The sequence below is a fragment of the Phaethon aethereus genome, assembly GCF_964289735.1.
Source record: "Phaethon aethereus genome assembly, chromosome: 2".
Lineage (NCBI taxonomy): Eukaryota > Metazoa > Chordata > Aves > Phaethontiformes > Phaethontidae > Phaethon > Phaethon aethereus.
This window is the reverse complement of record NC_138582.1, coordinates 18,731,254-18,758,643: the sequence shown is the minus strand read 5'-3', so window position 1 is coordinate 18,758,643 and position 27,390 is coordinate 18,731,254. Positions and strand designations below refer to the sequence as shown.

The following is a 27,390-nucleotide window of genomic DNA, read 5'->3' as shown; positions in this document are numbered from 1 at the left end:
AGCCTAACTTTCAAAGCATAAACTTATTATCTTAGATAAGTTTTTAGAGATTTCATGTTTCCATGAAACATTTCAGCTTCTCTGCAAAAATTTTCATGTGCAAAATTGAAACATTCCTCTGCAAAGACCACAATATAAAAATACATGTCTCTCTAAATTGAAAAACTGAAATTATTTCAGTTAGCAGTCCTTAGAAAGACTTAGAAATAATGAAGGGCTCATAGGTCACCCAGAACATACCTTCACATCTGGGGAGAGGATTATTCCAGTTACGGCTGATGCCATGAAGACAAGTCAGAGCTGAATTTCCAATTAATGTGTAGCCAGGAAAACACTCAAATGAAACAGTTTGTCCCACAGTAAAATCGTTCCCAATAACAAAACCATTACGAAATGGTCGAGGGTCAGGACAACTTTGTAGCTGATATGCTGAAATAAATAAATAAATAATACTAAGTAAGTACAGGAATACTGCACTAGAGAAGAAGACAGTAGAAAGGAATTTAGACTTTATGTTCTTTTCCACTTTGATCTTCAAAAAGGCAAGCCACTGACTGTCTCTTTAAGACTACAAATTGCGTCTACATGCACCCTTAAGTACACCCTGATCAAGATGGATCCAAGCTGCTGACAAGGAAATTTAAAAAGGCTGTAGAAGAGTATCTAAACTACAAACATGAGAAAAAACTAACAGGTGCAGAAGACTGACGTGATGCCATGAGAGGGAGGAGGCTAATAGCCAATGCACCTTTAAAAAAAGTACAGGAAAAAGACAAACAACAGAATTACAATAAATAGGAAAAGAAAATCAGGTAGCCTACACTTCATGTGATGCGTACAGTATTAAGGAACAGAGCAAGGGCCAAACTAAGAAACCCCGTCACACCAATATAAGAGCCTAAAACACAAGAGGTGGAATCTAGGATGCTTGAACCAAGCAAGAACTTTGATGTGAAATGCATAGCAGGATTCAGTATTGCCAGGTGACCACTTTTCCGAGACCGAGAAGGCAGAGACTTCCAGGTGGAAGAGTAGCACTGTGGTTTAGAAATTATATAAAGTGCCATGGAAGAAAAGTATTACCAGAAAAAAAAAAAAGAAACACTATAGAATATTCATAGGTGGAAATTAAAACTCCAGAAATATGACTGTAGTACTGAGATGCTTCTACAAACTTGTAAACATGAAAATGATAGTAAGCAGGAAATGTTAAGTAAAATTAGAGAAGCTAAAAGCTACAAAAATATAACAGGTAGTAATGGAATACCCAAATATCCACCTCACCAGGACGGTTTGAAGAAATAAAATTTGGAATGCAGGAAATAATTTTTCCCTAGAACAAGCAGTTTGAGAGCCCACAAGATGTTATTTTAGATCTGAACCAGCTTGGTTCTCAAGCCGTGGTTCAAGAAGTATTCATGGGAGAGCTGCTCCATAATAACAGTCATAATGCAGTTTGATTGTATTGGGAGGGAGCAAGTCAAATAAACCCAGTACAGGGGTATTCAATTCTCTGGAAAGGAAATTATAAAAAAAATGAGGCAATGCAGATTGGGTTCTTCTAATTGACGTTACTTTAAAAGATGAAGTAAAGCAGGTTCTACAGCTAAAAAAACCCAAACACTACAATGGTTCAGAAAAACGCCTGTGTGACTCAGTAGGAAAGTTAAAGAAGTTACAACAGGGAAAAGGTTTGTATTTAAACAATGAAAGTCTGACTTTCTAAAAAGTCATAAAACATAGCAGGTCAAATTTAAATAGAAAATGAAGAAAGCGAAAGTATTTTGAAAAGATATCTCAGCTCACCATGAAAAAATTATTTGACAACATCAGAAACAAGAAGTCAGTTGAGGATCATTTGATGACAAATGAGAAAAAAGGGACTTTTATGGGTTAGGAAGCCGTAGAGAGAAAAACTCAGTAAATTCTTTGTATTGGTCTTTACTGCTAAAGATGATATCAAGATTTCCAAACAAGACAAGGTGCTTATATTATGCAGGTCTAAGGCACTAGATCAGTTTGAAATAAATACAAAAGTACTACACTAAATAGGTAAGGCAAAGGACCAGGATCAGGCTGCTTTCCCAGAAGAGCTGTTGAACCAAAATTTATATCATATAATTTCAAGATCTGATCTAGAGGAGCAGTGATTTCCCAAAGTAAATCACATCTATCTTTAGAGGGGATCCTGTAAATTACAGATCAGTGAGTCTGACTTCTATATCTGGTAATACGATGCAGCCTATAATAATGAGTAACATTCCTGAGCACGTGGTTAAACGTGGTTTATTGGGGGTGATACGACTGAAGTTCACAAAAATTATGAAAACAGTGGAAAGGCTGAATGCAAAAATGCCAGCAAATCCCACAGTAATGGAATTAGGAGTCTTACAACAACTGTGGATGCTGGGAGAGTACAAAAGAAACTAGCTAGGCTTCTGTGCGGCTAAGTAGCATATCCTTTTGCGATTTAGAGTTAGTTAGGTGGATCATTTTTCTGATCCAATAAGAGGTTTCTGTTTTTTACATTCTGATGTTTAGAGAAGAGGAGAAATAAACCTGTTTATGATTTTACTTGTTTTTCTCAGAAGAATTAAAAGACTCTATAACGAACTATGAATGTCAAAGATATTAGCGAACAAGTAAGATATGACAGTAAGCCTCTCGCACATCTTGGTGATCTTTCCCAAGAAGATTTCAAACATTGACTTCTTATTACAAAGCTGAGATGCAAAACCTGCGAAGTCAGAACACAGATTGTATATGTTTGAAAGAAACAGTTCTCTCTTATGTGGTTAAAAACACAGGCAGGCACATTTTTTAGTTCTTTGACAAATAACAGTGTCTCCAAAATGATTACTATTACTATTGATAGCAGTAATAGTATATGCTTTTAAATCTTTTACTGCCCTTCTTAGCAGTGGATGTTAAAGTTCCCTTACTCCTACAAGTTGTATCATATTCCAAATAAGAAGTGAAAATCTTACCAGGAAATTTAAGTCATAAATTGACATTTTCTTTAAAAGCTAACACTTTTTACAGTGGCTCACTTCCAGAATGTTACATAGAGTTCAAGTCAATTTGGACTTGTTACTACCGAAAGAGTAATAGGAGACTGCAATAAAGTAAAAAAATTTAAATCATGTTTCATATAATGAAAATAGGTATAGTTTAAAATATACATTTAACCTTTTTCTGTGAACAGTGCTGATCTAATCCCTTTTAAATGAATCTGCAATTATATAAGTAGAAGTATGATCTTGCAGTCTTCACCAGCTCAGCATGACCAATAAAATGGATTTGGAGATTTCTGCATTGTCATTATTCTGTGTTAGCCTAAATCGATCCAGTAGTCTAAAACAATACTTAGACCTTTCCCTTACAGAACCCAAGACACAAAACTGAGAATACCATATGCTCATGTAGATTGAACAATAAAGATACTTACTTTTTAAAGCTATGCAATATAAATTAATATGCCAACCAAGTTCACATATGGACAATTGTCTGCCTACATCTGAATTGCTTTTTAAAGAGAATATGCAATTATTTTTCCTTTTTCATCTTAATTTTCTGCATTCTTCTGTTTGATCTCAATGCATAACTCTTTGGTTTGAAACACACAGAATCTTTTTATTTCATCTTTATCTTTTAGGAATGCCAGAAAAAGAAAGAACCTTCAACAGCTACCTTGTTCTCACATAAGAATGTCAAAATCTCACCTTGATATACAATATGAAATCCTTGTTTGTTCTGTGAGTAATCGCTGTGAAAGTATAAGCTGGTTTCATGAGTTGTGCTGAACAGAGAGGCTGGTAGCTGAGGCCCACTCAGTCTCCCAATAACAGTGCTAGTTTCTGTAGAGCCACTCCTAACTTCTAAGTAATCATGTATGGTCTCCGTTGAGAAATTCACAAATTGCAAATGGACACCTGAAAAACATCATTAGTAAATAAAAGCCACCAGTATGGATACCAAGAGGGAGAATAAAGTATGTACATTTTACACTGATAATATCAGAAAATAATGTAACCAGTGGTAATGCATGTGTTATGCTCCCAGATGCAGCCCATGTAACTCAGTTTGAAGTATTCTTTCTCTTCACGCATTACTGAGAGGCTGGCAAGGTAAGAAATGCTAACACCGAAATACTAACGTGATGCAAGGCATTGAACTGTAGGTTATTTATATGTTATGTTTTGGCAAGGTTTGTTGTTTGTGTATTTAGGGCAAATTTCAGTTCTGAACTTTGAATACATCCGATTTAGTTAAATTTTTCCTGTTTTCAATTGCATAAAATAGTCTTCATTTCTATTAAAAGAAAAGATGCTTTGTGTACCACACCTGGAAAAAGAACAGTGACAGAAATTTACCTTAGAGGTAGCTACATTTCAGTTGCACATAAACTAATCTCTCTCAGCGTATATGAATTTAAAAATGTATATATATATATAAAATAATAAGGCACAGTAAAAATTATACATACAATATGGATTATATATATTGTAAAGGTATGCAAAAGGAGAGCGTCTGCTTCTTTAAGGGTATCTGGTCAGGGACTTTTTTCAATGAAGTAAGGGAAAATAAGAAAAGGAGGAAGCCATAAACAAGAACATACAGGGACACAAACCTGAAGGACAAATGGTAAGGGAAGCAGCGTCGAGAATCAAGCCTGGTCAATCACACTAATTGATAAGGTTGAGTGTGAAAATGTTTATTCCAGCAAGGTTACCTGATCTTACCCCTGAAAAGGGACTTTATCAATTGGGAAACCAATAGAAAAAGGGGAAACCAACCAGAAACCAAAATATACCAAGACACAGACCCGACAAAGGAAACCTTGTCAGTCACACTAATTGATGGGCTATCAAGATACACATGTAACTTACAAGAAGATCAACATAGACTTTGCAACTGGTAAGACTGTAAACCAGGGGAACCCTGTACTGGGAGATGTGCAGGAACTGATAGACCTGTACAAACCCCTGAGGGGATGTGCAGGGGGAAGGGAGCGGGGAGAAACAAAAAAAGGGGCTGGTTGCATGTAAAATGGGGCCTGTCAGTACATTTGGCTGAGCCCTGCATCTGATCACCAGTCTGTCCTACCATCTCATATCTTCTTTCTTATTAAATCTTTTCTTAATTATCTCTCTGTGTAATCTCACTCTCTATCCTGTGTGTATGTGTGCTGCAAGGACTAAGTGCCAGCTACTGGTGAGACATGAATCTTTGAGTGGAATTTGGTGCCAGCTACCGGAGTCAGACCAGGGGTGTGAGTGCCCCAGCCTGTGGTGCTACCTACTGGAGTGAGCTTGGGGGGTCTTAGCACCAGTTATTGGTGAGACTTCTGTGTGTGTGGGTTGAAAATCGGTGCCAGCTACTGGAGTCAGACCCGGCGTGTGGGTGCCCTGTAGTTTGTGGTGTCAGCTATGGGAGTAAGTGAGGGGCCGTAACTCTGAATTAGGGAGGGTTCTACAGACCTTGTGCCCAGAACACCAGCTAATGGGGGGACCAGTATGAGTGGACTGGCTGCCAGCTACCAGTCAGAGCAGGGATGTTGGTGCCCCTGGCCTGATGTGAGCGCAAGGGTCTTTAACTTTCAGCTATTGGGGTGGGAATGGTGTGTCTTCTCAAAACCAACTGTTGGGGGGACCAGTGTGAATGAGGTGAGTTAGGATCTCAGCCTTGGCAGCTGGAATAGGACCATGCATCACAGCCCATGTGCCAGGTGCTGGCTGCTGGGTGGGCAAGTGTCTGTATCTTACCCAATCCTGGTGTGTGTATGGGTGCACAAGTGTCATGTACTAACAAATTTCAAACAACTGGACAGTGAGTAGGAAGGCTTTGTGTCTAGGCCAGGATATCAGGCAGGCAGAGAGTCCATGCTAGTACACCCAGGGGGACTTGCAAATGCTGAGTGCATGAGGGATAAGTGTGTGAGTGCTGCTTGTTTGCAGTGAGAATCAAACCGGACTAGCCAGCAAGTAGGGGACCCATGAAGCAGGTAAGGGGGCCCAAGATCCAGACAAGGGTGCCAGGTTGACACTCGAGGGATCCGCAAATGTGTGTGTGCTTGTGAACCTAGAGAATGTTGTGTGTGTGACTGCACTAGTGACATTCTGTCTCTGCCGGCCCAAGAGGGCGAGTAGACTTGGCTGCCTATGCTTGTGTTTTACGTGGGTTCTGTATGTAGGGGCTGTTGAAGGCAGCACCTTCTCTGTGGCAGTTTGTGTGACCAGTCATATCAGTGTCTCCTGTGTGTCTCTGGTCTGCTTCGTTACTGTCTGAACCTGCAAACGGGAAAGTGTCAGCCATGTGCTTCAGCTGGGGCAGAGACCTTGCGTCCCTGGGCACCAGGACAGGCTCCAGCAGCTGGGCTGGAGAGTTCTCAGCTGGAATGGCTGCAGGAGGTGGCCACGCCACTTACATCACTTAACAGATATATATTATTTCTGAGCCACAAAAAATGTAAATGATAATTTCTAAACATCATTCATCAGTACGTCTCCCATTAAACATGCAGTCCAATTATTTAATTCTCATACACAGGCTGTGGCATATGATGGTCTTCTGACAGAAATTTCTGATTATTTGATTCAGTAAAGAACAGGAAGGTAGTTTACTATCCATTAGCAAGTTATCTTTCCTAACTAGGTGATATATTACAATGATTATATGTCAGGAGGAGAAGAAAATGTTCAGCAGCTGAGTAGTTACACGGCTCTGTAAACATTTTCCCATTTATACATATTTTTATATAAGTTATAACAAAGCAGAATTTATATTTTGTCTGGAGCTAGTGCAAATATGGAGTGATAATGGAGTACTTCCATTAAGAAGATGATTGAGTCCCACTGGTGTTTCTGGCAAAGACAATCACCATGATTTTGTATAAAATTGAAAAGAAAAGATATAATGTCAGATTAATTATTGAAAAGTCATGAATAATTTTGTTACTCCTGAACTGTAATAGCTAAACAGTGTTTGTCACTATCTTTTAGAGCTTTCTCCCCAGATACCATGTAAAGTTTATGAATGGTTTTCTGAAGCATGTAATATATCATACGGTACAGGAAAAAAGGTTGGTGCATAATTAAATTCCTGTTACCTTGATCATTTCTGTCTCTCTTTATCTGAAGATAGTCAATATGTCATAAGAAAGCTTCTGCTTATAACTGTTTCTTTGATTATGCCTGCCTTCCAGATATTTCCTACACAGAGAATCCAGTTACATCCAAACTTTGCTCTTTCTCCATCCATGATATTTCTGGGATTGGCCTTTTATTTGATCCTGTAAATCAACACTTCTCCAAAGCTTAAGTTGTCATTAATAACTGCCAACTCATGCTGTCTTACTGTCAATTACAGCTCTAATATATCTTTGCCCATGATTCTGCTCTCTGTACTCTACTGTCTTTCACTACAAATTCCTGAACCATATTAGTCTTCCAAAGCATTCATCCTTTGCAAAGCCTGTAACACCTCCCTCTGTCTCAGACTTCTGCTTGCTAGACTGTTTTTTTTCCTATAGCTTTTTGCAGTTTAGACATCACTTTTGAATGAGTATTTCATATATTTATATATAAAATCTAATAATAACTCTCAGAAAGAATAGCAACAAATCATATAGAGTAACCTTGTAAGCTGATTGCGAATCAGCATAGTGGCATTGGTTTAGATTACACGATTAGCTAACATAAAGTGGAAAAGCTTATGATCCGTTACTTCTAATTGGGAAACAATCTTGTTATAAACACTTAAACAAGTGAAAGCCTACAGAAGGTTCCCATGATGGTGTTTTTTGAGTTTTTCTGTTTACAACTCAGAAGAGTTAGATGTATGTGCCTCCACTGGACTACACCGAGTTTTAGCCATCACTTTTTAAAAAGTAAATTTTTTCATTATTACAATTAAATTTTATTTTCATTTTCAATTCAGTTTTAATCATATCCTGTTTACAAATGGTCAAAAATGTCAAGCACATTTCAAACTGTGCTCTTTTAATATTCTTCTAGAAAAAAAGGAGCATTTAGTTTTCCTATACATGAACTGGAAAACAGTTCATAAATCCAGTGACTGATCTTCAGCTGGTACAAAGCAGTGCAGAGCTATTGATTTTGGTGGAGTTAAACTTATTTATTTTAACCAAGAAACTGTTTCCAAAACTTCAATAGTTGAATTTCCTTCCTAATGGAGGTGAAATTAAATAGTATGTTAATGATATGAAGTTTAAATATCTGAAGAGTCAAATTGGAATTATTGGATGTGAACTGAGAAATGGAAACATAAGCCTGGGAGAATGCAAGCGAAGAAAATGGATTGGAGTAAGGAGTCAGTATTGGAAAAGAGGCAGGATAGCAGTAAAGTGAGACAAGATGCAGAAGGCAACATATTTGGGAAAAAAGACAGCAGTTTTTGTATGCAATTAAACACACCATTTTACAGAATTTGAAATTGAATCAATATTCCAGATTTTTATTATTTCTTCTTTATTAGCAAATGTCTTTGGAATAATCTGGCTAGAAGCTGTCACATCAAGCTGTCTAAAATTCACATAATAGCAGAATTAAAGTGTCAATGTTATTTCTATAAAATGCTAATATAAGAAAAAAGAGTTATTGACTTGATTTTTATGTCTTTTGAACAAAATGCAAACACAAAAATTGTGTTCTATACAGCAATCCCTATCCTGAAATAATTTTTTTCCCACAGATAGATTCTGTTAAGTCAGTGTTGCTGAATGTTTAATAGTCTTCAATTTAAGCAACCCATGCAGAACAATAGGCTTTCATTTAAATCATAAGTGAAACAGGCTCATGGGATGTATAATGAAAAAGATCACAGAAGTGATCTTAAAAAGAGGAGAGGAAGAATCTGAACAGATTCAGAAAGGAAAACTATTTGTGATGTCACATTCATTTGCTGTGGAAGACCCAGAAATTCTGTATCACCGAGTAAAGAATATGACCGAAGATGACAAGAATAAAATAGAAAACAATGAGGCACATCTGAAAAATCAGCATGCCGTTCAACTAGCATATAAAGAAGAAAATCCAAGTGCATGTGCTCCTACAAAAGTGTCTACAAGTATGAAAAAAATAGATGGGATAACTGTATTGGGTAGCTTTGAATAAAGATTTTGCAATGACAGATATATAGGATCCACCCAACATTGCTCAAAGGGTTAGTCAATGTAATGGAAATGTTGATACTACCTATGCAAAATAATGTTTAATAAGAGAAGTTCTGGTGACCAGAAAAATTCTGAACATATATCCACCTTTACATATATCCACCTTTATATATATCCACCTTTACATATATCCACCTTTAAGGCAAGAAAGATGACCTGGGACAATGGCAAATGCAGTTTCACTGCAGTCCAAGGAAAGATTATGGAACTTGTCTAATTGGAGGCAATTTCCAAACACAGAAAAGACAAGAAGGGACTCAGGAGCAGTCATCATGGATTTACTAACAGAAAATCACAGTTAATAAACCCTTATTTCCTTCTATGATTAAACTGACAAAGGGAGAACAGTGGATATAATACATCCTTCTGCTATGGCTTTTGACTCAGTCTTCTATAACATTCTCCTTTGGAAGCTGAACATGTAGCAGCTTGATGAACAGAGAGGAAGTAGGTTAAAAATTAACATAACTTCAAGGCTCCAAGAGTGATAATCAGTCATTCAACATCCAGTTGGTAGCCAGTAATAAGCATAATAATCCATGCATTGATATGGAAGCTTACATTATTCAATGTCTTCAGGAGAGATCTAGATAATGAGAAAGTGTCCTTAACAAATATGTGGAGGATATTAAACCAGGGGGCATGGATGATATACTAAATGGCACAACTTCTGTCCAAAGAAACACTGAAAAACTTGAGGACTAAGTAAACAAATCCTTCTTAAAGGTTTGCACAAGTAAAAGTGCAAAGTTCTGCATCTGGAGCACAACATTCTTATCTGTTGGTACAGGCCAGGAATTGATTAGGTGAGTAGCAGTCCTGCTGAGAAGTATCTGCCAGTCATAATGGACTTGATCTAATGTTACAACAATTTCAATTTGAGTGGGAAGCTTGACAACTTTGAGTGAGAGGTTTTTAGAGGTCCCTTCCAAGAACATTTCTATGCTGCTGCAATATTCACCTAGGATATGCAAAGAAGCGTAATGATAAAATAATGAAGTCAAACATAGCTTTAACTTCTTCTGAACTGATACTGACTTGGTTTAAAATATTCATGGTAGCTATTCATTTTTGTTGGTTTTATGACCTCACAAAGAGAAATCCAGCCTGCTAACTTAGAAAATTGTGTTTAATTCTAATTAAACAATTTTGTCTTTATCAGAAAATTGTAGTATATGTTAAATAAAAAAAACAAGAACCTTGTAACTTTTCTATTCTATATCTTTCTTTCAAGGCTTTGATAACTTCTTTACATGAATTATGATTCCTTTTTTTGTCAGGATAAATATTCACAGTATTTTAAAAAATATGTTCAGTGTTTTGAGTCCATAAAACCCCCAACAAATTTAATCCATGAAAGAACACGTACCAAAACCAATAGGCAACTTTATTGTCCATGTGCAATCCAAACTGCTAGGGTAGTTGCCAGGAAACCCAGGGCTGAGGATCACTCCGCTGAAGTCTGTCATGCCACCACCACATTGTGCTGCAAATAAAAGCAAAGATATTTTCAGAGGAGTAGAATGAGCTAAAAATTAATCCAGAACATTGAAGATCCTTCCAACATTAACAATATAATAATAGCTAGGCTTATATTTCAAAGAATACACCAACACTGCTTTACCACTAAATATCTGTAACAAAGTAATTTACAAGTAGGTACTTTAAAAATATGTATCTACTCTGAATGGACTATGTTTTAATTTGGGGGACACATGCACCTGAAAAGAGAACAGATGATTACTCTGCACTCTGTCTGCGTAAACCACCCTTGTGAACAGGCAAGCGGCACACATCAGTGCATGGCAACATTGACACAATTCCACATCAGTTTAAAGAGTATTTGAATAATATAAGATAATAATGTATTTTAAAAAGATTCTGTAGTCAAAGTGTTTCAGGCATGACATCAGTGAATAAAGTAACTTAGACCTCAATATTAGATTTGAAGATGTTAATTACAGTAAATACAATTTTGTTTAACAATTTTGTCCAATTAACAGTTGCTACATCCTTTGAAACACAATTAAAATCATTACTTGTAAAAAAGAAGGAAAAAAGAGGAAAAGAAAACACCTTAAAATTTCAGCACAGCGTCTTTGTGTTCAGAATTTACCACAGAGCATCACAGTTATTGTATCAGACTTCCTAGACATACATTAATGCATAATGATGGAAACCAAAGTCTAGCTCCTGAAAAAATTCTTACAAATATCTGAATCTTTTTGAATATTTATAAATCCTAAGATGAGGGAACTCAGTACCTCACAGGAGGTTTTTAACACCTCACAGGATTAAGAACAGGATTATGTGAGGCTCATGAGGCTATAATCTGTTTTGAAGAAAAACAAAGTATAAAAACTTTAATGACATATGCAGCATCCTGCTTTCCATACATTCAAGATTACAAATACAAATAACTTTTACTGTCAAGGAACTCAAATAAAAAGACATTTCTATTCAGTGAAAGAGAATGCAAATAGCCAGATTTTCATCTGTCACATTTATTTATCATATAAAGAGAATATACTTAAATGCAGTTCAGATGTTTCATTTGGGCTTCTGGCAGGCTTCCAGTGCTTCTTCCAATAATATTAATATGATCATGTATATAGTTTAATTTGAAAAATAATGTATCTTCATAAATTGGGCAGACATGCCTATGTTGAACTTATTAGAGATGAAAATGTAATGCTATTTCTATTTTAGTATTTTCTATAATAGTTATCACTCTGCTGGGGAAATGATTCATAAATAAATTAACTATGTTTGCAAGGGTCTCTGGAGGTCTCATCACTGACAGTGAATTGATAATAGATTCTGACTAGAACATATTTCATTCTTTCTTGTTCTGATTGGACATTTCAGAAAAGCTTTGCCAAAATAAATGTTCAGCATACTTTGAAAATCTTCCACTTAATTTGACCATTTTCACTTTTAAATAAGTTCTTCCAGTTCTTCCTATTCTTTCCCCTACAGGTATCTCTAATTTTTTAATTCTCTGGCTTTCTCATTCTGGCATATCTAAGAAAGTTTATGTCAGCTGAACATACCTAAACATATTGGAATCGGATAATTCCATCTTCTTACTGGTCCAGGCATACAGGTGATATGTGAATGTCCCTAAAATGACACAATATTTTCTAATTCATATAATAAAAAATATACAATATAAGGCACAGCATTAGTTTCTCAACAAAATTAATATGTAATTTAAAACATCATCAAAATATAGAAAAACAGTAAGGTATAACAACTATATATTGTACACTGTGAATTCATACCTTCAATATAACAGAGAAGACTGTAATCTTAACTACGTGGCTCTTAGTCCACTAGATAATTGTGTTTATGCGCTTAATATTTTTTCTAGTAGTACAACAGTACCCAGCTGAATTCTATAATACCAGCTTTAGTACAAACCAAGGCTCTAGAAACTAAAAGTCTAACTGAAGAGACGGTTACATTGTATGGGTTTGCATCATTTGTTGAACACGATATAAAGATACAAACTATATACATTATACAGTACTAACTTTACATCTTAAATTCATAATACCTACTCTAAATGCAGTCCTCACCCTTACCCTCGAAACCATTGGCTTAAGTTTCCAAAAGCTGAGACATGTTTAACGAATCTCCTTATAACCTGTGTCCCTTTACAACAGAGGTGTTACGATTTCAAGGCAATCTGTTAAAGATAAGTTCCACATCCCACCAGAGTGACTCTCTGTGTTGTTCTTCAGCCTCATGTAATTGTAATTGTCTTCCAGAGACAGCAAATGAAAATGAAAAATCTTAAGAGAAAACTGTACTAGGGATATCTTGCAAAACTATATAGTACACACTTTAAGATGACCTAGTAGAAAATATCAGTAGCTTTTAGCCTGTTTGTTCAACCTTCATAAGAAAAGTCAGTTTTTCATGTTAAATCTCCTTATCTCTTCAGAGCTTGTAACATTTGAGGGAACCAAATATCTCTAAAGTATTCAGGGCAACTGTGAATAGTTTATTCATCAATCTGCAACACATTCTTTTTCTCTCCTAGAAGAAAAATAAACACACTTTCTCCATAGTGCAAGTAGGCATATCTGCTCATTGCTAGAAAAAAAAAAAAAAAAAAAAAAGAAGTGGCAAAGTCATACTGTATAAGCCAGAAAATCAATATGGAGGGAAGAGGTTTTATATGTGTGTTTGCACAGTCTATGCTCCAGTGTTCTTTATGTTTTCTGTATTTCAGCCATTTGCTGTGGCTTGTCTGTTCACACATTTGTATTTAAGTATGAAATTAAAACAAATAAGAAAAAAATAATTGACAGGTTGTTCCCAAGAATGACCAGCTAAAATCAGGCAACATAAGAAATAGACTTTAATGGTCATTGTCAGAGCTGCAATCACAGAAAATTTCAGTTCTTCTTGAAATGCTAGAAAGCTGCAACCATGAGTAGCAACTCTGTCTTGAAGGGGAAACTGGGATACAGTTCCCTAATCCAAATCGCAGCTGAGATCTGGAAGCAGACTAGTTTATTTAGTTTCTATCACAGCACATAAATTGCAGCTTTTTAAAAAATATTTTTAGTCAAAAAAAGTAATTCCGTTTCTATTTTTGGTGCAGTACATATGAACCCAGTATTCAGATGTTCAGATAATTATGTAAAACAAATGTCTGAAATTACTAGTGTTTTAAAAACTTCAGTTAGTTAGTCTCACACTCATCAAAATGTGTGACAGGCCAGACCAACATTAATGAAGAAAGAAAGGCAGGTAAGTTATCTTTTTACTATTTTACTCCGAAGGTATCAATAACTCCATTGGCAGTTAATCATGTGCTTTTATATACAAAACATTTTCTCCCTTTAAGACCTTTCTTTTTACCGTGCATAGGTAATGTGATTGTTTTCTCTCTTTTTACACTCTCAAAGAGCTAGATAAAATGGAGACTGTAGAGTCACACATGAGAAAAAACATAGTTTTTGAAAATAGCAACCCATCCACTGGAACCTCAGTCCTTTCTGGGAGTGTCTCAAATGGAAACAATAGTCAGTTTTGGATTTGGTTCTACAGTGTAACTGTGCAAATTTTTGAAAATATTTTCAAGATCTTTCCTGTAGGCAGACAGATTCCTACTGGTTATATATGCTATGTAACTCAGGCAAATTAGTCACAGTTCACAATCACTGCTTTGCCCCTTTTGCTAACGCAAGAGCATAGCAAATTTGCTTGGCAAAAATACACCTATATTGAAAAAACTTTTTGGATAAAATCCACCAAGAAATTACTGAAAGAAAATAATGGACACTATCTGACATACTGAGAAAAACAAGTATTTCCTTTCCCTTTCTTTGTTCTTATTCCCCTTCTTCACTTACTTTCTTTTTCTTCATGTACATAGAGAACAATTGATAATTGTTCAACCAGTGATTTAATTTAATTTGCCAACACTTCATAGCTCAGCTATGAATATCAAAGATGCCATCAATAATAGATAACAACCTATAATCACTAATGCAGAGGAAGCACAGAGCCATACACTTCTGGTGGAATTTTTAGATAATTTAATATTTTAATCTGCTAATTTGATATTTGGCAGAAAAACCTATTAGAAAAGCCCCACTGAACACGTGCAAGCTTATCACATGTTCACAACTCCTGAAGAGTTCAGTGTCCATTTCATACTGACAGACTCAAACATAACCATGGTAAAGAACTAAAAGGCATCATTTGAAATTGGAAACTTGGCTCACCTGAAGAGAATAACCCTGATCACACTGGAAAGACACCACATCTCCAACCATGTATCTGTCTCCAATTTTGATCCCATTGCTTGGGGTCTGTGGTTCAGGACAAGAGTCCAAACCTATAGCTGTGAAAAATTGAGAAGTTTAGACATTCCAAGGAACATAAAATCTGTTTTTAGATTCACACAGAATTTCTGTGTCCACTGTACAGAAGCACACAGTATTGGTATGTTTTAGGAGCCTCTTGGGTACCAGCAGTTTGTCTGTGGACAAGCAAGTGGCATATTATTTTGGAACAACTGTTATATAAGGACAAAAAACTTCTTTCCTGAGTAAAGGAAAAGGAAAGAAATTATCAGGGTGGCAACAAACACTTCCCAAAAATTTGCAGTCTGAACTCAAAGTCTCCTCTGAATTTCCATTATCTCCTGTCTCAGATTCATGCATTTCCACCTCCAGTCTCACTCCTAATTATAGTTTACCTAATTTAATCTCGGAGCACCCCCACCTTTTCTTTCCCAACATATGTTCCAGGCGATGCTGGCCAACACCCCACCAAGTGCAAAACACAGGAAAACACAGTGCAAAGTATAACTGCTTACCTGCATTCAGTCCTTCACAGATCTGACTCTACTCTTCCGTTCATGTACACACATACAGAGAGTAAATATTTACATCATATTTCATTTAATCTGCTATTTTTAATGAAGTATTTATAGAGATATAACACTAATATTTTAAATTTCTGATTGCAATAGAAGTTTAGCTGGCCAAGAAACAGTATGTTTTTTTCATGGTCATCAAAAAGAGAAATAAATTCTTCTTTAGTGCATCTACCCAGGAAGATCCCGGAATAGGAAAACATGTGTGACATTAAGTATAAGCAGCTCAGTGACTCTCTTTGCCTGCTGTAAGGATTACACCCTAACTAGCTGTGATTCTGTGACTGTTAAACAACTAAACATTAGTGCATAGGGTAATAGGGAAATGTCGGATTCAGTAATGGCACTACTTCAATATATTATCAAAGTCTGCAAACTTACTAATATAACTGATCACTTCATGTAAGAATCTCATTAAGTAAAAATTAGTATTTGAAGACTCTTACAACGGTGTATTTTTGTACTATATGAAAGCTGAAAACTTAAAGAAAATCTAAGGAATTTTTAAAGCATCCACATTACTTTTTTTCTATAAGGCATGTTTTGTAGATCAATAATAGTTTTCATTACCATAATTTCACAATAACATTGTACTGTAAAAATGAAAAAAAAAATTTGATTGTCTGGTATTTAGAAAGTAGATATTAAACTGATAATCTAATTCCTGTTCTTAAAAAGGTATTGGGCACATGAAATTTTATATAAAACTATATTCAAAGAAAAAATGTTTGAATTAAAAAGAATTGGAATCTACATTTCACTCATACAAGTAAAACTCAGAACCACATCAATATATACTTAGTGCTATAGAACATAATTAAATCCTAAACTGGAAAAAAATCCTTAATGCTTTTGCAGTCCTTATTTTCTCTACTGAGAACAGTAATGACAGGAAAAAACATATTTTTTTACTGCAGATACCTGTTAATGGGAATCAAAAATAACTGATACAGATCCGTAAACTGAGCAGCTGTACTCATTACTTTTGGTCACTGTTAACTTTGTGTTGTGTGTGGGCGGTTAACTTTATATTTTGGTATTAAGTAACTTACATAATTTATCAACAACATTTTTTCCATGGTATTCAATACTGGCTTCCATCACCTTGTGTGGAAAGGAATGTTTCTACTTTGAAAAAGTTTGGTTTTATTTCAAGGGTATCCTCTGCAGATTCACAGAAGAGGATGTAATGTTCCTTTGTCTATGAGCATAATACTTTTGTATATATTGATTGCATACTTACTGATCCCATAGTGATCCCATATTTACCATGTACTAAATGATGCAAGCAAGTATTTTTTAACCTATTTCTACATATGATTTTTATCTTTCAAATTCTTGTTTTCCCTTCTCAAACTATAGGTCAAAAGAACTTCAAAAAATCTCTTTTGAAAATGGCTGATGGGCTTCGATCCACTTTTTGTATTTCAGAGATCTAGACTGTGATCCAGCTCATGTACAAAGGACAAATGCGAAAGAACAGCAGTACTTGGCTTAGACAGATGTGTGCTTATAATCTAATACGAAGAGTTAAAGGAAGAGGTAGTAGTTTTCAGATTTCAATCACTGAAACTTCAGCTAAAATGTAATACCTAACTACCAAATGAATATTCAGGCCATGCAAAGTGAAATTAGTACATTTAAATGCCTTTCTCAGAGTAGGTATCTTAACAGCGCAAACTAAATCACAGGTATTCATCCTATTGTGCTGTCACTTCATTTAATAAAATAATGCTTGGAAAAAAGTACAGTTTCAATGTCTACAATGTCTTTCAACAAACTAAAACATAGCAGGGTTTGCCACATTCCCATCTGAGGGCTCGTTCAGAACTTGTGTCTCTAGAGTGTGATGGTAGTTATTTTAGGTGAAATAATAAATGTATTCATAAACCACACCCTGTTCATTATTGACGCATTTCTGGTGTGTGACTAGTTCCCTGAACCACATTATACTACTCTTTCTGTATAATGTGTGAGTATTTTAAACTTTCATGACCAAGGAAAAGAAAATGACCATTAGAAAGAAATGAGTTTTAACATAGACATTAACTGAAAACATGCTTTCAGTATCTTCAATTTTTAGATAAGAAATGTATATAAAGAAAAAGAAGCTATTTGATGCTGTCTCGCCCTTCTCCAACAGCTCCTATGGCTCTAAATACAAAACCCACCAACGAAATTTTGAATAATGCACTCTGGGACTACAGAAGTCTTAAAGTAATGGCTGTTTTTATTTTTTAAAGTTATTACTGTAATTTTGTGGAATTTTTTTAGTATCTATTTAGAATTATATATTATACCATTTAAATATGTGAATTTCTAAGGTTTATATTTTAGAATGAAAATTAGTGTGTCATATTTTTTAATAATTTTAAAAAGATATGATTATAGAGAATATGTGTGAGGCAATTTGACAAACTCAACTAATTTCAAAGAATATTACCACTACTTACACAGCATAGTCAATTAACTAATAATCAAAACTTTAGTCAGAGAATATATATATAGTTTTGGAATATGAATACTTAATTCCTTATCTCAAATTATCATTTACTTGGTCTTAAAATATTTCTTGAACAAATAAAGTTCCTTTTGTTTTATTTTTATATTACAAAGTGCATTTGGATTTTTTTGCAGTTCAAAAGATGAGCCAGACTGGACAGCATGAAAAAGCTATTAATAAAGGATGAAAAGAGATATTGGAAATTAAACAAAATGAAACCTTCTTACAGAAAACTGTTGAGATGAAAAGGTAATCATTTTGGCAAGAGGGGTGCACTACCCCTCAGACTTGCGTCTCCCAGAATACATGAAATAGACTTGGAAGATGCATTACATATTGAACAAAAAACATTTCTGGCTAACTCACTTGAAAATTGTGATTTTCAATGAGAACCATGCACTGATACTTCAAAGACTAAGATATTACTTTAGCTGACTCCTCATGATGACCTCTGTCATTATAGGCTCCAGTGAAATGCAATAAATGTATGAAACTCTGACATAAAAATGTGGCCCTTACTTTATATTTACTATCTTTAAAAACATAGTCACAACTTGTAGAGCAGGAAATGATGTCAGAGAGGCAGATGTGACCAGGACAACTGAGGAGAGTGAACTCTGTTCTGATCAATGTATTTCTGCAGAAATTTCAGTAGAAATATAGCAATATTGTGAGTTCACGAATCCTGACAAAAATTCCTGTGTCTCTGTTGCAGAAAACCACAAGATCTAAAAATCCAGAACATACACCAGACACAATTTCAGTTGTTTCCCTTCCTAGCAATGACAAAAAGTATTGTCCCTTAGCTTAATCTCCTGTATCAAATTCATGATTCAGCCCAGTGCAGAATTTTCCATAGTCTTTTCCTGGAAAAAAAAAAGCTAGAGATGAACAAAAAAATCATAAAACTTTTTTCCAATCCACAGGTAATAGAGACTATGTCTTTCTTAGCGAGTAGTAGGGCGTAATAGTCATGGATCTATGGACTGAAACAGCTGGTGCTTATGACTCAAGATCCACGCTAAGTGTTAAACTAAAGGGTTTTTTCCTTACTCTTAGCATTACTTAGTCTAGTCCTATAGGCTGATTGTCCATTAGTGGCTGAAAGCATTAGCTCAGACATTGAAGTGTGCACTTCTATTTAGTTTTGCAAGACAGGAATCCACATTGCATGCTTTGAAGCCATGCTTTAGTTCTGTGGTGTGATAAACAAATGGGGATGCCGAATGCTTTACATTTTTTCCACATTTATTTTACAAAATCACGTCACTTTTTGCAGTTTGCATTATAGGAATTTAGTTACAATCTACCTCTATTTTAAACTTCAAAATAATCTTGACAATATTTTCTATTTTATTTTTATTATTAGCAGTTTATAGATTGTAATGGGTTATAGATTTTATGGGTTTTTACGGTCACTTAATCCTATTCTGTACTTTGAATGCCCTAGATTTTACTTCAATAATTCTCACACATGCAAAATAATTTCTTTTTATTTTAGAGCATATCTTTATAAAATATATCACATATCACAGAAAATCTTAATTCAGAAGTCATCATAGTTTACTTGCCAACTGCAAATCTTTACTTGCCAAAAAATTTTTGTTCTTAAAGTTTGGATTTGTTTCCAGTACAGATTACATGTTTAGACATTGTTTTGGAATTTTGTAACTCCATTCCAAATTCTGTATGATGTTTTAATCGCGTGTCTTTGTCACTTGAACATGAAAAGCTGATAATCATTAATTGTGTAAAACAGCGTATTTCACTGAGATACTGGTTAACTGGGACTACTGAGGGACTTCAGCATTATTTCCCAAATCACTTTTTTTCAGGATATACTTTGTGTTTATACACTCACACAGAAAACATATAACATTTTTACAGATGCACACATACGCACTTGTATAAATCCATAAACATATATATAGCTATTGTTCTTGGCACGGACCAATACTTTATTTAGAGGTGAAAGCTGTATACTGGCAATACACGACATGTTTCAATTATTTGGTCATGTAGGAATAAACAGATGCATTTCCACTTTCAATGGATTCAGTCTCATTTTATTGTTTTTGTAACTTCCTGCAGTTTTCTCTCATCTGAAGTTGTAAGCATTTGAGAAAGTATCTGCTTTTCAAGGAAATGGCAGGATAATTCTAGCCTATAATTAATGTTTAGTCACAGACAAGTGATCAGGCAGCAATTTTGCAAGGCCGTGTTCTCGGACTGGCTAATCAGACAGCCAGAGCATGGGATTTGCATACTGTAAAACTGACAAAAAATAACTGTGACACAATTATGCAGATCAGACACCAGAACCAATAAGACCAGAGGGAACTGCACAGCTGGAAAGAATGAAAATATCAGTGATTACCAGAATTCCTGTCAGTCAGCTAAGGCAATCTCATTCAGACAGAAAGGTTGTTTATAATTATGGCCTTCTCTGCTGGTGAGGTACTCAGCAATAATAAAAACATTTGAAATAATTCTGCTGTGTTCTCACCAACGTTTGTCAGTTAGTTAAGAAGCACAACTGCTATTTTTAGTTTATTCATTCTCTCATTTTCACTGAGAGTGACTAATTTTTGTGTTCTACACATATATAAAATACATACTATATAGCACATATATTATTGTATTGGGCATAATTTGTAGATTTTGGCAGGGGGTGGTGGGGTATGGAGCTGCAGGGGTGGCATCTGTGGGAAGAGGCCAGGAGCTGTGCCAGACACAGCTGGCTCCAGGCAGCTCCAGCCAACGGACCCACGGCAGGACACAGCTGCACCCACCAGAGGAGCCTGTGGTGCCTCTGAACCGATCAACCACATGTGCTTCTGTGAAAACATATTTGAGAAAAAGCACTAAGCACCAAGGAAAGGAACAACAAGGCCAGAGCGAGAGGAGGGAGGAGGACTCACTGGAAGAGGACAGAGAGAGGAACATGACTGAGCAGAGGCTGCAGCTGAAGCAGCTGCCTGAGCAGGGGCTGGAGCGCGAGTGCCCGCCCGAGCAGGCACTGAGAGGTGGGGCCCTAAAGGGACTGTAGGAAACACAGGACACTGTCCCGGCCTGCTGCACTGCCCTCGCCTCACCAAAGGGACAGCATGTAGTCTTTGGCAACCAAAATATTTTGTGTGTGGGGACGTGCCCAGAGGGAAGTGAGGGAGTTTTTCCGAAGCTTTTCTTTGTTATTATTTTTGTTCAATATCAGAATCAGTAATTAATAGTGAATTGGCAAAGAAGTTAAATCGAAGTCCCCCAAATCAATATGCTGGTTTTGCCTGCAACAATTAATATAAAAATGTTATATCTTGCTATTAGGATTGTCACATAAGGATATCTGCATTTATTCCTGGCTGCTGTATGTTCAGAAATGCTTTTCAGAGAACAAAAACAAATTAAAGGTGAAAGCAAGACAAACTGAACTTCCCAGCCCTTACAGTATGGGTTTCAGGCCTGATCTTGCTCACTTGGAAATAAAAGAGGATTTTACCAATGACTTTGAAGTAACGGTCTGTAGCTCATTATGTGCAACAGGACTGAATACTTTCATATAGTTTAGGTAAACCTGATGTCTGGAACCAGCAAACGCTCTTAATTAATTGAACATTTCTGCATTACCTGTATACTCAAGATGAAATCCAGCAGCTGAAACACTGATATCAGATTGAAAATTTAGGTACAGATTATTTGATGTGCTGTTGAGAAGTGGAGGTATGGTTGTTCCTGGAAAAAGAATCCTAAATGTTATTAAAATGCACAGAAACTGAACTAAATACATACATAAATGCATATGTGTGTATAAAAAGAGAGAAAACAAAAAAGGGAGAAGAGGGGAGGGGATGGGAGGGGGTGAGAGAGGTCACATAACCAATTCCACCATATTTTGCCATCATGGATGCTATCAAAAATGTGTCCCTATAAAATTTTTATTACATTTTCAGTGCACCACAGTATGAGAGACATGAATTGTAGGAACTCAGGGAAGCAAGGTCTAATCTAAATTTATATTACATGATCTTATCGACAAAAGGAGAAATATTCACTAGGGTTCTCATAAAAGCAAGAACAAATCCTGTAACCGGAATAATTTTAAATGTAACAATCGAATATATTAAGGAGCTCTGGACATATTTAATAGGGTTATTCTTAGAAATGTGATTATTTACTTGTGTTTCAGCACAGGACAAGACGACAATCTTATTGTCTGTGATGTCATTCTGTTCAACTGAATGAAGCAGAATAAAGGAAAAAAAAACAAAACACGAAAAAGTAATGCAAAAAGAACTGTCTTATTTATCTAAAGTAAGGACAAAGAATGCATCCTTTAGTCATGTACAATTTCAATATGCATCTCTTTTCAGAGATCTGTATTTCTGAACCCTGCTATAAGAGTGGGCAAAACGTGAGATTAATAGATATCTGTTTGAGAGCCTCTGAATTTTATGTCATGTTTAACATTTGCAAATATTCAGCCTTATAAAAGTCTGCTAAGAAATGACTGATTAAAACAAAAAGAATGCTACTAATTATAGGAGAAACAAACACACACACACATGCACACTCACACACACAAAACCTACGAAGAGCTATGTGTTTACAATAAAAAGTTGAATCTGTGAAACACTTATTGTAAAATCTTCTCAGTCACCTGAATAACTTCCAAGCCTTGGAGCATTGTTGTCAGCACCATCGTAAAAGTCTAAGGAATCCCAGTTGTGTTCTGTTGCAAAACTCACCACTTGCACCTATGAAGAAAAATGTGAGGTAAAGAACATAAACTTCTTCCCCTCTGCCTTCGAGCACAAAGATGACTGTAAATTGTAGCCTCTGCTGCTTTCAATCATGAAAGGTTGTGTCTTGCTCTCATTGTCAAAGAGAATGGAAAATCATCAGTAAGTGAATAAAATTGCATTGCAACATTTTTTTAATTTAATTGCCAATTCAGACTTCTAAATTCTGTGACCCTTAGTGACAACCACATATTACCTCTGACAAGAGTCACACAGCTGTGAAAATCAACTGGGTGTAGAATATGATTCCCTTGTTTGGAGGACATTGAGGGGAAGACAAAACATTGTATTACAAAACATGGTATCGTCAATTACTGCAGCTTCTTCGTGATTCTTGCTAGTTTATCTAGGGCTAAAAACAGTCCCACAGTGATGCATGATGCTTCTTCTATCTTGACGTGTTCAATTCTGCCTCCAGGTAAGAGCAGCCTCCTGTGTTTGGTTTTGGTTACCTTCGTCACTGACTCATCTCCTGAGGAGGAGCAGTCAGTAGCATGCTACAGGCAAAAGCAGAACATTCACTTCATTCCCTCCAGAGGTGACAACACCCTTACACTCATAAGAGATGCAAAGTGGTAAGCAGGTAGCCTGCAAGAGGGAGGATATATCTGTTCTTATATAGTGAAAACACTCCCCAAGGATTAGAGAAATGCCAGATTCCTGTTCCTGTTTTGGGAAGGGAGAGCGTCTGGCCTTTATGTCCGTGGAATAAGTGTTTAATGAAAAGCATTTAAAGAATGACAGAAGCACAGATGAAACCCCAACCACTCTCAAAAAGGAATACCTTTGCCACTATTATTGCTATTACATAAGCATAAATTATGCTTCTTTTACAGTTCTTCTGCCTCAAATTCTTCTTTTTTTTTTTTTTTTTTCCATAATGGAATAGCTTCAACAGAAGACGTTTCAAGCATCAATTCCAGTACAACTAGATAATGAAGTTATTTCTCTAGGTGAAATATATGACTTGAATCTTCTTCTAGGTAAAAGGAATGTTCAGTTTGGCAACCTGTTTCTTGGATGGGGGCCTTAAACACTGTACCTTTTTGTAGGAATTAGTTAGCTACTACAGCCAAAAGGTGATATAAAAAAAAAAAAGGGGGAAACACTGAAGACACCCTGACTGTTAGAATATTTTAGATACTTGGAGGAGGCCCACTGGATCTTGTCTCTCAGAAAACTAAAATTTGGCTGTTTGTTTTTTGGTTCACAAGGCATTTAGATGAAACTTATGGGTGTTGTCTGTGTCAGGAATATTTTTGTGAACATACAGAATTGGAAGTGCAGGCACCTAGATAACCTTCAGAACAAATTTCAAATTATCTAAGGTTTTTTATGTGTTTTCAGGGCCAGATTGCTGCTGACTACAGTTTTTATATTAATCTTAAAACACCTAATTTACAACATGTATGTTAGTACAACTGATGCTAGTTGCCCTAACCTGCCCATGTAGTCAATAAACAGACAAATGTACCTTCAGGCAGTGATTTGGAGCCAGAGTCTGTACTAGGTGTTTTGAATTATCTACTCAAGATGCCTTACTGCTCTAACTTTATAAGGAAACATGGTAGATTATTTTCCTGATATTAGTTGTTTAAGTTAGGTGTCTGAAAGCAGGTTTTGGTGCATACTTCACGTTTACCTATATCTACTTTTAAAGGTCTGCTTTTCAGTTTGATATGAGACAGCTCAGCATTTACATCTGATCACATTGTTTCAACAAATTCAGCAACTTAATCATAGACATCGATAGCTGTTATACCTAAGTAGGTTAAAATTTCATCTACACATTTCACAGAGGAATATACATTTATAATATATTCTTTTCATCTCCTTTAAAGATAGGAAAGTGTCTTTGTTACTTTGAGTGAATAAATATCGGTCAGGAAAAATGTTCAGGTATTTTATGCATTTACATAAACATAAAACCGTTAGCTATCACAGTATCTTGAATATCCTGCTTTCCATGCTTTTTCAGGTTGAACAAAATCAATCACGCAAGTTTTCAAATGCTGAAGTAGCTGATTTTCACAGTAATAATTACAATCTTATATATGTATATTCATTTTTTTCCATTCCTATCAAGTGAAAAAAACAAAACCAAAACACTTCTGATGCCATATTTTATGTCATTAGTAGATACAAAGCTAAGCTCAGTTGTGAAAAATAACACAGTAAAAATTATATGATGACTTCTGATGTATACTCTGTCTTACTGATCCTGTATCAGCTGTATTCAGTCAAATATATCAGGGACTTTATCTTCCTCAGACCTAGCCCTGAAAATCAGACAGGACTTAAAGGATCAAGCATGAATATCATGCTTCATGAGTCTCCTGCTTCAGTGACAATATTAAACATTATACAGATCTAATTACAAGCACACAAGTATGCCCATGAAACTGCCCTGTTGTCATTACATTTATACAAGTATAAATTAATAAGTTGTTCAGTAACTGATAATAGAAAGGAAGGATGGTGTTTGCTAGCTCAGAAAAAAAAAATGGGGGAACTAGGAAAAAAACAAACATTAAATATATATTTTTGTTGTGACTCTGAAGCAAAAGAGTATCATATAGATTAGACACCTAACTTCAGATCAAAGTTAGTAATTTAATCACCTAATGCAATCTGTGATAAGAAATAAACACCTCCAAAAAGCAACAGTGACTACCTAAGACAGGACATCAGTTAATGCTAATTTAAATCCTCTGAACAGGATGTTTAACTTACCTTAGTGACTGTATAAGAAATACACAGAACAAAGTATCCTAACGTAGTCAATTGTTTAAATCAAGTAGTGTTCCTCAAAATCAATCTCAAAACTGAATTAGATTTTTAAATACTAGTGTTAATGGACATCGGTGGCTTTGAAAATTGAACTCATAAATGTTATCATGAATGGACTTAGGTCATATTTGTGATGCTTTCTCCATTCTTCTGCAATGTTTTTCCATTTTTTCTTAATTATCTTTATTTATTTAAAACAAAAAAAAAAAGATTTCTTCTGAACAATTATAAAGTAGCAAGGTATAAACTCATACTATTTTAAAAACTTTTCTTGACACAGTAGAGTACCTTAAAAGATCTGTGTTGTAATTAATTAAAAAGCTTCAATAAACTGTCCACAATGGTTTTGCTGATTTTCATTATTAAATCTTTACCTACAGAAACTGAGCTTTTTATTTATTCATTTTCTACAGTAGTTCTATTTTGAGCCAAGGGTAGACATCAAAGGCTTGCTACCATGGTTTCTTGATATGTGTTTTGCTAGGAATTTTATTCGATGATACTTAAAAGTCCTGGTTTATTAAACTCAGCTGCCTTTCTAATAACCAGATTTCTGTCAGTTTCTTTAGTGAACTCTTTAGAGTGAGACATACATGACAGTGTAATGGGTACTTTTCTGTTATGTGTTCCATTAAGCTCTTAATCTAAATTTTCATAACCAAGAATATTCTCACAATATTTTAAAGGACCAATTCCAATCGCATGTTGAAACATGCTGAAGCATCTTTATATCACAACCATCTTCCATAATTATAGAGTAAATAACAGAGTTTCTAGGAAAACATATATAACTTGTCCCTGGAAGAAACCTACTTAATTTCATTCTGTTAGAAATTTATCCATTTTGGGAGAAGAAAAAAAAAAAAAAAATCACTGGAAAGCCTCTCTATTTCCTCCGACTTACAAGGAGTCACTGACCTATTGAAATACCTGATTTTAAATTTTTAATGATTTAATTCTAAGTAAAAATTTACAAGTGTATCTTTTCAGGTTTTTGTAGATCTTATAACTTTTAACAACTGCATGGATAAAAAGATATGCAATGAATTCCATTGTGACAATCATTAGTGAGATAGAAAAATGTATGAATAAATGATATTTTCATGCTTTTGCATCAGGAAAAACAGTTTTAAACATGATGATAAGAAGTAAATAACAAGTATATTTACTTGAATCCCAGCTCCCTCTGGTACTGTGATCTTCCACACACAATTCAGATTGTTGTCATAAGGCTCAGGGTAACCAGGAGACAAAATGGTCCCTTTGCGCTTTGTTAAGATTCCACCACAGGGCACTGAAAGGAAACGCACAAGGCAAGAAAAGAAGTATGAAGCTTCAGAAGTTATAAAAGTTATTATAAAAGCTTACACAATATTCAGCATACCATGGCTGAAAACTTTTGTAAATTTATGCTACATTAAAAAATTCATATTTGCCTCAGGAAAATAAAATCCTGTATCTCAAAAACCTGCTTTTAAACTACAAAAATAGGATAAAGGAAAATTAAAATTATGCCAGTTTTCTGCCTGACAGAATCATGCTCATATTTCCTTTATTTATTTGACCTTTAACAAAGTGAAATTCATTCCATTGTCTTCTAGTAATCTTACAAAAAAAAGTGTTACTTTTAGGGGTTAAGAATGAAGTTTGAACAGTTATGAATAGTATTAGTATAAAATATAAAAACATGTCATCAAAAAGATACAAT

At 35.3% G+C, this 27,390-nt stretch overlaps 1 protein-coding gene across 3 annotated transcripts in view; it reads right to left on the bottom strand.

Moving 5' to 3' along the window:
* CSMD3 (CUB and Sushi multiple domains 3) overlaps nt 1-27,390 on the bottom strand; it is a gene marked incomplete at its 5' end in the record, with an annotated part of 769,714 nt that overhangs the window by 122,780 nt on the left and 619,544 nt on the right. For all 3 annotated transcript variants that reach the window (XM_081996335.1, XM_081996336.1, XM_081996337.1), the window contains 8 exons: nt 241-429; nt 3,723-3,932; nt 10,563-10,679; nt 12,247-12,316; nt 14,938-15,056; nt 21,721-21,825; nt 22,751-22,847; nt 26,852-26,976. In XM_081996335.1, coding sequence (XP_081852461.1) covers nt 241-429; nt 3,723-3,932; nt 10,563-10,679; nt 12,247-12,316; nt 14,938-15,056; nt 21,721-21,825; nt 22,751-22,847; nt 26,852-26,976 — 1,032 coding nt within the window. The remainder of the gene's footprint in view (nt 1-240; nt 430-3,722; nt 3,933-10,562; nt 10,680-12,246; nt 12,317-14,937; nt 15,057-21,720; nt 21,826-22,750; nt 22,848-26,851; nt 26,977-27,390) is intronic.